Source organism: Chiloscyllium plagiosum, chromosome 30 (assembly GCF_004010195.1).
Source record: "Chiloscyllium plagiosum isolate BGI_BamShark_2017 chromosome 30, ASM401019v2, whole genome shotgun sequence".
In the NCBI taxonomy this organism is placed as follows: Eukaryota; Metazoa; Chordata; class Chondrichthyes; order Orectolobiformes; family Hemiscylliidae; genus Chiloscyllium; species Chiloscyllium plagiosum.
In genome coordinates this window covers 23,182,332-23,193,915 of record NC_057739.1, presented here as the reverse complement: position 1 = coordinate 23,193,915, position 11,584 = coordinate 23,182,332, and the positions used below count along the sequence as shown (strand labels likewise).

The 11,584-nt window shown below is 38.0% G+C and overlaps 1 protein-coding gene across 5 annotated transcripts in view; it reads right to left on the bottom strand.

Moving 5' to 3' along the window:
* LOC122564809 (myomegalin-like) overlaps positions 1–11,584 on the bottom strand; it is a 137,756-nt gene that overhangs the window by 37,684 nt on the left and 88,488 nt on the right. For 4 of the 5 annotated variants that reach the window (XM_043720086.1, XM_043720082.1, XM_043720083.1 and 1 more), the window contains 4 exons: positions 10,164–10,396; positions 7,173–7,221; positions 3,119–3,256; positions 1,768–2,015 (listed from right to left, as the gene is read on the bottom strand). In XM_043720086.1, coding sequence (XP_043576021.1) covers positions 1,768–2,015; positions 3,119–3,256; positions 7,173–7,221; positions 10,164–10,396 — 668 coding nt within the window. The remainder of the gene's footprint in view (positions 1–1,767; positions 2,016–3,118; positions 3,257–7,172; positions 7,222–10,163; positions 10,397–11,584) is intronic. The other variant, XM_043720085.1, reaches the window with a different exon arrangement.

Sequence of the window (11,584 nt, the reverse complement as noted above, 5' to 3'; positions counted from 1 at the left end):
CAGCGCGAGAAGAGAGAGCCAGCGCGAGAAGAGAAGAGAAAAAGAGAAGAGAAGAGAAACAGAAAAAGAGGAGAGGAGATAAAACTGAAAAGAGGGTGCAGATAAGAAGATGGTAGGTTGATCATACAATTGCATACACCGAATTATACTCAATACCTTATTTCATTGAAGAACTCACACACTACAAAGCTAAAAAGTCTACTTCAAATTCTTGGAAAAAAAATTGTATAAAGAAAGTTCAAGGGTGATATGGCAATCAGAACATACAAATGGTGCTTTAAAGTTAACAAAACTTCAGAATGCAGGAGATTCTGAAACCTGGAAGCATTGGCAGAGATACTAAAGGATAAGTGAAGGAACAGCTATTACTTTAATATCAAAGAGGTTCATTTACAAACAACCTGATGAGATGGATAATTGTAAAATGTTGGTTCTAAAGGAACAAAATAGAGTTATTAAATATGTTGTGGTTCTGTTCGCCAAGCTGGGAATTTGTGTTGCAGACGTTTCGTCCCCTGTCTAGGTGACATCCTCAGTGCTCGGAAGCCTCCTGTGAAGCGCTTCTGTGATGTTTCCTCCGGCATTTATACCACTATAAATGCAGAAGGAAACATCACAGATGCTCTTCACAGGAGGCTCCCAAGCACTGAGGATGTCACCTAGACAGGGGACGAAACGTCTGCAACACAAATTCCCAGCTTGGCGAACAGAACCACAACAACGAGCACCCGAGCTACAAATCTTCTCACAAACTTTGAGTTATTAAATATTCCTACTCATTATCAGAAGAGGAAATGTAATCTCCCAGATAGTGATCACTTATTATCATCATTACAAAACTTTCACTTTTTTTTACTATTATATGCAAGAGACAAAATTACTGCAGATGCTGGAATCCAAAATAGATGGGCAAGGGGCATGAAGAACACAGCGAGCCAGGCAGCATCAGGGAGGTGGAGAAGTCAATGTTTCAGGTGTAACCCTTCTTCAGGATTGAGGGTGGGTGTAGGGGGAGCTGCAGGTAAAGGGGGTGGCAGGGCAGGATGGCAAAGTGGAAGTAGTTGAAGACAGGTAGAGGGTATGAGCTTGTTGGTCAATGGGAGGAAGAAATCCGGTTGGTGGCAGGGAAGAGTGGAAGGGATGGGGAGGGGCTAGGATGGAGTCAGGGGATGGGAACAGGGGTTATTTGAAATTGGAGAACCCAATGTTGAATCCTCCGGGCTGTAAGCTGCAAATTGAAGGAACACCTCACCTTCCACCTGAGCAGCCTACAGCCTGGAGGACTCAACACGGAGTTGTCCAATTTCAAATATCCTCCTTTCCTATTCCCTAACTTCCTTCCCAGCCCCTGACCAACCAGGTCACACCCCTCACCTGTCTTCACCTATTCCCACTTCACCACCCTGCCCCCATCACCCTCTTTATCTGCAGCTCCCCCTACACCCAACCCCAGTCCTGAAGAAGGGTTAAACCTGAAGTGTCGATTTCTCCACCTCCTGATGCTACCTGGCTTGCTGTGTTCCTCCAGCCTGACTGTTATATGCAAACCAACTAAAAACCACTTTGCAAAATCACTGACTTTAAAATTACTTTGAATAGCTGTGAACTACTCCAGGATGTATTGAGGCCATAAAAGGTGCTGCAGAAAACTACATTTTTGCAAAAAAAAAAATCAAGAACTGTTTCAAGATTTCTACCAAATGTTAAGCACTCATGAATTTTTGCTCAAACTCTAAAATGTCACTTCTCAGCAAGAATGCAACTAACCTGGTGACTTATATGAAAGTCTCCTTTGAAAACTTCGCTGTTTACCATTATGGTACTTTCTTTTATTTTCAGCAGGGATTGGTGGTTCAGATGTGGTTGATCGACTTTCATGTGAACTAACAGAATTTCTGTCAGATATCTCAGAGTCTGAAGAGACTTGGCTGGTGGATGGCACATATGATTGATGTTTCAACTGTTGCTGTAGGCAATAAATAACTTTGTTCTTTTCTTGCACCTCTTTTGAAAGCCTACAGGGGAAAAAAAAAATCAGCTTTGCGTATAATAATCAACTTTTCTGTAGCTTAGATTTAAACATTTCCTTTCAATACATGGAGCACAATAAACAAAGACAATATGTTCAGTGAGCAACAAATTAAAAGACTGCAGCACTTCAATTTGATCTTGACAAGAGCCTCCAAATCACCCTGATCATTACCAAATGCGACAAAGGACATTGCTAGGATCTTATTTACATAAAAAAAACTGTAAAAGTTTTAGGCGATTTTACAGCAGAATTCCTATGATGTGTTAAGACTACAAAGAACTAAGCTCCAGCTGGTATGCGTTAACTTCAGCTCGTGGCAGTCATCAGTCTGGAACAGAAACCCCCTCACAAAAACTCTGTCTTAATAGGAAAGTGGAAGGTTCTATGCTAATTCCACTACAGCACTTTCTTCAGTAAACCAACCAAAACTGACATTGTCCAGAAATAGCCTATTGCAACACTGATCTGTCTCCAGGCTGTTGTTAGTGCCAGAGTATAGTCTTATCATGGTATATCCTCAGTTTTAGCTGTAAATTTCAAGTCAATTTACATGAATGACACCAGAATTTGAATCACAATTGTAATTTGGATTACAACTCTTACTTCAGCGCTTGGAATGCAAAAGTCTGGATTCCCTGAATATTTAATAAGTAGTTGAACCATACAGACAACTAAGGCTCTAATCTACACAGATGCTAGGATGGAGTCAGGGGATATGGAAAGGGATGTTATTTGAAATTGGGGAACCCAATGTTGAATCCTCCGGGCTGTAAGCTGCAAATTGAAGGAACACCTCACCTTCCATCTGAGCAGCCTACAGCCCGGAGGACTCAACACGGAGTTGTCCAATTTCAAAGATCCTCCTTTCCCATTCCCTAACTTCCTTCCCAATCCTTGGTAGCGTTTACACCAGAGTTTAACTGAAAGTTCAAAAACTATCACATCTATATTTCCAGAACATTCCTTCAAGTTGATCAAACAGCCGTAACTTTGTAATAAGAATATTTTTGTCTGAATAAACTGTTCCAATAGTAAACTACTATCATTGCACATGATTGCCCAGATTAATGCAGAGTATAAACTTACTGATCAAGTTGATTTTTTGTTGCCTGTGACAAGGCCTGATTCTCATGAAGAAGTTCATTCAGCTGCTTGTGCAACTGTTTGCGCTCACTTTCTAGCTGCTTTCGAAGGTAGAGAACTTCATGTTGAAGATTGCGAGGACTAGCCAAAGAGAAGGAGAAGAGAGACTCTCGGTAGATGGGACTAAATTTGGATAGCATGCTTGTTTACATGAAGTGCATGCCGGAAGCCATAAACCTTAAACTTGTTCAAAGCACATCTAAGGCATTTGCACAGGCATTGAAGCCGAGAAAGGAATCACGCACTATTCTTACAGTTGCTTAAAGCACAGAAAAACATTATATGAGAACTCCCAACAGCTTCCCCCACCCAATCAAAAAAGAACTAGTCCACTTTTGGTTTTAGCCTACACGAAGTAGACAAACTGAATTTTTGACAGAATAACTGAAGGAACACAGTAACTATCAAAACATGAAGATGCATCAATCAACTCATCCATATATTAACTAACCTCAAAATTTTTTCCAAAATAAGGTTACTGAGCCACTTTTATCAATATTTCTCACAGATAAACTAAATTGTGTTCCTGCTTGCACGTTCTTTAGTGCAATGAATGGATTGATTTCTCTAGCTTAAAGAATTCTTCTGTTCAGCATTCAGAGGATCCATTATCTTAGAAACAGTGGCATGAGATTAATAAATGCATTAGGATTAGTGTGCAATTCTTAGCCTCACCAGATTATTCAATTTAATCAAAGGTGCTGGAACAGCACCTGCCTCAACCACTCATATTAACAGAGATGTAAATGTTCTCCTCTATTTTAGAAGTACTCCTACATTCAAGTTTGCCATGGAATTCAATTTTTCCCCTTCATGTGAAGCACTGCAGAAGGGGAAACAGTGCAAAACGCATGAATGAAATATCACAATGCAAATCTGTCTAATATACAAGCTGTTCAATTATTAGTACAGACTGTAGAATCTTATTTATCATGATTATCTCCAGCAATGTACTTCTTGCCATTTCGCAGCAGAAACATAACTAAAACTAACTAATTAATTAACAAATCTCTTTTTGGCTGACATTGAAAGATAAATGTTTTTCACAGCACTAGGAGAAGATTCCTCTTTTCTAATCTTTTGTTTTGGATTCTTTCATGTTCATCTCTTAATGTTTAATGTCTTGTCCAAAAGATAACACTTTAAGAAATGTATTTTCTCAATATTGCACTGGAGTGTAAACCTCAAGTAGGGGCTGAAGCCACAAAATTCTGACTTATGAGGTGAGGGCAAGAAGACTGGACTCACTTAGCACTACACTAGTGCCATTTCCTCCATGGCAATTAATTATTAAAGTACAAGGCTATGAACAAAAATTTCACCACCTTATCGCATTAAAAAGATTTCAAACAAATCTGTTTTTTAAAATCACTCATGGGATCTGGGCACCAATGAATCAACCACATTGCTGTGTGTCTGGAGTTACATGTCGGCTGGACCAAGTAAAGATGGCAGATTTCCTTCCCTAAAGGATGTCACTGAACCAAGATGGGTCTTTCCTGACAATCAACAATGGGTCTATTATCATCAGATCCTTATTTCCAAATTATTATTGAATTCAAATTCTGCCATCTACTACGGTGGGATTCAAATCCAGGTTCCCAAAACATTACCTGGGTCTCTGGATTAATAGTTGAGTGATAATACCACTAGGCCATCATCTACCTCATGAAAGCTTTATAAAAGGCTAACAGACTGAAGTTGAATAAAAGCTGCATGAGCTAACTGTAGGTTTGGTATGGGGAAAGTTTTATGCCACTTGGCTTTAGTGAGCTAAGGGTTCATACTGGGATCACAGCACTCTGCAATAGTATATCTTGCAAATAGGGAAAACATTCACAGGAAGGCTGCATAATGGCTTTAAAAGTGATTATTTGTTTAATTTAAACTCGTGAAAACTTAGCAAGGAGTACAATATTTGCCCTTTGGGTCTCTCTCAATAAACACCTCATATATACTCAGCTTCTAAACCATTTCCTCACTGCTCTCTCCATCTATGGTCAACTGGATATCCAATGTATGGTTTTCATTTGTGAAGAAATTTATAGCACAAGCATGGAATTCTTTTGGTTTGGTTTTCCTAGTACAAGTCGTGTTGCTACATCAAGAGACTGACCTTTAATTTTAACAAATGACTGTAATAAACATAAAAATAAACACTATATTAAGATTTACAAATTGATGCATTTCAAATTAGCTGTAACCACTATTATAGAAATAATGCAATAAAATGCTTGGAGAAAAAGTTGTCCACCACACAGTTAAATAATGCATTAATCATTAAGCTTATTAGTTTAAGATATTGATAATGTATTTCATACTCTAAAGTTATAAATGTTGTACGTCACCTAAAATTACAAAAACAGTGTAAAACGAATTGTAGCGCAACAGTTAATTTGAAGGCATAGTAACTGTCCTCTCCATCATGAGAAGTTTACTATTAAGATATAGTAAGATGATAGCTGTTGAGTATAATGAATCAATTACTAATATGGTTTACACAGAGCTACACCCAACAGAGTGATTTAATCCATGCTGTTAACAAAATGGAAATGTGTGGTAAATTGAAATTAGTGGGAAAAGAAGCTAGCTGTACTGAACTAACAAACATCTGGCTGTGAAACTGATTTCTTACATTTCATTCTTTTGAATCAAATTGGTTAAAAATGCTGGCATTAGTGAATTTGTGTAAATGACTGAGGTATCCAAAAAGTGTCATAATGTCTGTGGTTTTGGAGTTTTGCTAGAAGTGGCAGCTTGCACTGAGTGTATAGCCCCATTTGCCCAGAAACGTTCCAAAATACAATAGGGTCACTATTAAACTGAAGCATTGTCAATGACCCACAAAATATTTTAATGTCAAAAATGAAATGTTTTGGCACCGAATCCTCCTTTGTAAGTAGAATTTGCTTATGCAGAATAATCAAATAACTTGCTAAGCCATTAATACTTCAGAAAGATTGCAAATGCAAGTAACATTTACGCCACAGAAGACAATGGACATCTCCATCAAAAGAGAATCTAACCAATGCCCCTTGACATTCAATAGCATTATCATTACTGAATTCTCCACTATCTACATTCTGTGAGGTTATTATTGATCAGAAACTGAACTGAACTAGTCATTCAAGTGATAGCTACAAAAACCAAGTCAGAAGCTAGGAATTTTGAGGTGGGTAATTCACCTCCTGTCTCCTCAATGATTTTACCATCTACAAGGTATAAGTCAGAGGTGAGTTGGAAGAAGGTCTATTTGACTGGGCGTAAGTGCAGCTCCAACAACACTCAAGCAGCTTGACAACACCCTTGACAAAGCAATCTAACTGATTATCACCCCATCCACCTTCGACTTCCATTCCTTTCAACACCAATGCTCAGTGACAGAAGTGTGCGCCATCTACAAGATGCACTGCAGCAACTCACCAACATCTTCCAAACCTTTAATATATACCAATGAGAAGGAAAAGGCTTCATATGCAAGAGAACAGCACCACTGTCCAAGCCACATACTATTATGTTTTACAACTATAATGCCACTCCTTTGCTGCCACTGCGTCAAAACCCTGGAACTCCCTCCACAACAGCATTGTGGTGTCCCTCCATCAAATAGACTGCAGGGATTCAAGAAGATAGCTCACCACAGCCAATGCCAGAGGTACTAAGGATGGGCAATACATGTGGCCTAGCCAGTGACACGCGCATCCCACGAACAAATAACGATAGCAGTGTATCATTAGATTAAATCTGCCTGCTGCGTATTACAATCAAATATCCAGGAAAAATACAATTAAAATGAAATTTCAGATTTCTTCAAAGTCAAAATAAATAACAGTACACCGATCGGCACATCAAAGTCCTTTTTTAAACAGGAACTAGCGAATAATACAGATTAATCTTGATATAAAGGCATAATGACATCAAATTGGGATCAGATAAACTGAAACAAAGAACATAAATCATGGCTTGCAAAAGTTCTGAATGTCCATTTTGTCATTACCTTGAAGAGAAATCAAGAAGTGTGTGGTCTCCAACAGAAGATATATCACCTGCAATAAACAAATGGCCAAAGAAGCATGGATTATTTCAGTGCAAAGTTAATATGAATTTAAAACTAATTTTGTGCCCAGTGCAAATTCCTTAAAGCAGTCTTTAACAAATAAAATAAAACAAAGAACTTCGGATATTGGAGAAGTGAAATGAAAACAGAAAATGCTGGGAGAAACTCAGCAGCTCTGGCAGGTTTTGATGAAGGGTCACAGGACTTGACAGGTTAAAACTGTTTTTCTCATTATTCCATTTTAAAATAGAATTCCATTTTTAAAAAGCTCATTTTATTAATGTTAGTGAGGCATATCCAGTTCAAGATAACTGATGTCGACTATGTTTTTTCTTTGGTTTTAACAATTCTTGCATCAGGAAATCTTTAGTTATTACATTATTTGATTCACAACAAAGGAAGTACTGCTTATCGTAAGAAAACTTCCCATTGCAATACACACAGCTTCTTCATTATTCAGAATTCACTATCTCACTGCACATTTCTCTGAAAATTTTTGGGAACAACTCGGGCCACTTCCAGCAGTTTCTCCCATATGCATTCAGGCTCAGCTTGAAGTAACCTTAAGTACTAACGTCAATTCAAACAGAATTTAATTCCATTCTCTGAGGAGCTTAACACCTTCGCATGTAGTTAATGAGCTAGTTCCCTATAAGATCTTAATTCATTTAACAATTGAAAACATCTGTCAAGTTCTGCAGGCAAATTACCACAATTGGCAGTTCTAGCTCAAATTGCATTCATATCACAAGCAGTGTTCAACCAAATCCACTAAGTATTACGCAAAAACTTCTAGAAGCCAGGCAAATTTGTCAGCACTTAAAAATATAATTTAAAAAGCCTTAACATTTACTCCTTGAGGTACTAAAAAGGAAAAGTTGTAAAGGTTTGATTAATACAGCAGAAGATGTGTTTATCGCAAAATATAAGCATTAATAATCACGGTAGCTGTGAGTAAAAGTGCTGAAAATAATTTTTATACATTTTAAAACTATTTTCAAGTTAGATTGAAGTTGAGTGATCAGCTCTTAAGTTTTAAAGGCAATTTCCCTTCCTGTCAAAAAAAAGGTACATATCTTGTGTCTCAATCATTCAGCTTACATTTTTAGCCTCCTGGAAGGACTACAAGTGATACATTCAATGAAAAACTGAAAAAGGAGATTAATTTCATCTAGGGGATCAATCCAATTTGTGGGTACTGTCAGCTTCTAGCACTACATTCTTAAAATTAGTGTAAATGATTGTGCAAACTCAGACTGAATTGGATTCAAAGTTCCACCACTTTTTTTTTAAAAACACCAGTTACCCAAAAGTACAATTTTGAATTGAAACTTCAGGCCCAATTCTATAAATTGACCCCTGTGATTTAAAAAAAAGACCCCCAAATTTTCATTCTCCCACAAGAGGAAACACCCTTTCCACATCCAGCTCATCAAGACCACCCAGAACTGTGTATGTTTCAATCTTGCTCTTTAAAGCCCAAGTGGATATGAAACTAGCCCGACTAACCATTCCTCATTAGAACACCTACGCACTCTAGATATTAGCTTGTAAACCTTTATTGAATTGCTGTGAACTCAATTACATCCTTCATCAAATAAGGAGATCAATACAGTACTCCAGGTGCGGTTTCACTAATGCTCTATACAAGTTAAGCATAGCCTCAACACTTTTGATTTCAAATCCCCTCATAATAGAATAAAGTATTCTTTTAGCTTTGCACATGAGTTGCTGCATCAGCATACTAACATTTTTCTTGAGTCATGAACTTGCTGTTTCATATTCTGTCCAATTTTCTGACTTGCCATCCATCCATCTTTGTATAATGATAAAGTTTCTCTTTAACTTTGATACTAATTTCCATAAATGGTAGATCCTTTTGGGAATACAGTAACTAACCAATGTATTCTTAAATATCCATGTTAGTGTCTGCCACTGTATCTCTGTAGAGCTATCGCTTATTTACCAGTTCGTTGCAGCTAGCTTTGCTTTCATACTGTTCAAATTACTCTTAAAGTTTTACATACTAGTCCTGGACCCATTTTCCTTTGCTTCAAACTGTATGTAAAATACATTCATATTAGGATTTCTGCTATCTGGGGCACCTTCACAAAGAGGACATTAAATAGTGTTATTGCATTGTATAATTCTAGGTATGGTATAGCACGCTGTCTGGTTGGCTCAAGAACATGTTATTCTAAGTAACTAACCTGAAAACATTTTATAAACTCCTTATCTAGGCTACCTTCAATCAATGTTAAAACCTCAATTTATGTCATCCTGCAGCCGTGTCTCTATGATGGCTTTTAGATCATACTTTATTTTGATTTGAGCCTTCAGTTCATCTGTTGTATTTTGGAAGCTACATGTTTTACATATACAGCCTTAAGTTTTGTTCTTTATTACTTTTGTGACTTTTAGCCTTATTTGTTGATTTACCCTCTATTCCACCTGTCAGGATCTATTTATATTTCCCATATTAATATGGTTCTCTTTCAGCTTGGCTCAACCTTTTGATTTAGCTCATCTTCCCAAATTTGGTCCCCTGACCCTTATTACTTAGGTGTAAAATCCTCCAACTTTCCTGGTTATGCAACTCACTAGCACATTGGCCTCAGCCTAGTGCAGGTGTAGACCAACCTGAGGGGTTATCAAATTCTTCCCATTGTCAGGGTCAGAAATTTGGTTCTCAGAGCTGTCTAGTGGCAAGAGTCGGCATCTACATTATAACAGGTAACAAAATCAAAACTGAATGGAAATTATTACCAGAAAAGCATGACCATAAAGTTAAAGAGTAGGAAGTCCTGATGGTGGACAAAAGCATGTGCAATATTCAAATGTTAAATTAAGTCAGGTGATGAATATATAGTTAAATAAATGTTCCTTTTAAAACTAGGAATTCAAACCCAGCAAAATTTCCTGTTAGCTTACCACAATTAAACTTGTTCTCTAGTGTTTCCACCAGATGTAAACTCTGGTTTAGCTGGTCGCGAAATGCTTCTCCAACATAATAATCAACATCACTGGCTTGCAGCAGCTCCTCAAAGGCCTTCGTAAGATCCACAACAGTTTGATGGTGCAAAGTGCAAATATTAAAACTTTCTTTAATTTGCTGTCGGAGATGCGAGAGTTCCCTTGCTTGTGACTGCACCAGTGAATCATATCTAAACAAAATAGATCAAAATGAATAATTTAGCTCTCTACATTCTGATGCATGTTCGTTTATGAGCTTTAATTTCTAACAGAACTTAATTTAACCATGCATAATTGTATAATTCCGAGAAATGAATTTTCAACATGAGCAGTCCTCAAAGAATATTTCCCAGTAAGTTAGGATATTGACTTCACTGAAAACTTGTTTGCAACAAAGCTAAGCTCCATTGAACAAAATGAAAACACTAAAAATGATGGAAGTCAGAAAGAAAATCCGACAACAACTGGAAACGTAGATATATGGATGCTGCCTGACCACTGCATGATTTGGATTTCTGTTTCAGCTGCAATGTTAAACAGTGTTCGGTTTTGAAGATGATGTCTAGTCATTCTTTTAATTTCAAAGTTCACCCCGAATGTCAAGCCTAAGGGAGTAACTTTAACTCCCAATAACAAGTGCACTTGGGTGGAAAAAGTTAAAATCTTAAAACTGTCAAATAGATTCATAGAGTCATAGAGTCATAGAAATGTACAGCATGGAAACAAACCCTTCGGTCCAACCCGTCCAGGTCGACCAGATATCCCAACCCAATCTAGTCCCACCTGCCAACACCCGGACCATATCCCTCCAAACCCTTCCTATTCATATACCCATCCAAATGTCTTTTAAATGTTGCAATTGTATCAGCCTCAACCACTTCCTCTGGCAGCTCATTCCATACACGTACCACCCTCTGCGTGAAAACGTTGCCCCTTAGGTCTCTTTTATATCTTTCCCCTCTCACTCTAAACCTATGTCCTCTAGTTCTTGACTCCCCGACCCCAGAGAAGACTTTTTATCCTATCCATGCCTTTCATACTTTTGTAAACCACTATAAGGTCACCCCTTAGCCTCCGATGCTCCAGGGAATACAGCCCCAGCCTGTTCAGCATCTCCCTGTAGCTCAGATCCTCCAACCCTGGCAACATCCTTGTAGATCTTTTCTGAATGCTTTCAAGTTTCACAACATCTTTCCGATAGGAAGGAGACCAGAATTGCACGGGATATTCCAACATTGGCCTAAACAATGTCCTGTACAGCCGCAACATGACCTCCCAACTCCTGTACTCAATACTCTGACCAATAAAGGAAAGCATACCAAATGCCTTCTTCATTATCTTATCTACCTGCGACTCCACTTTCAAGGAGCTATGAACCT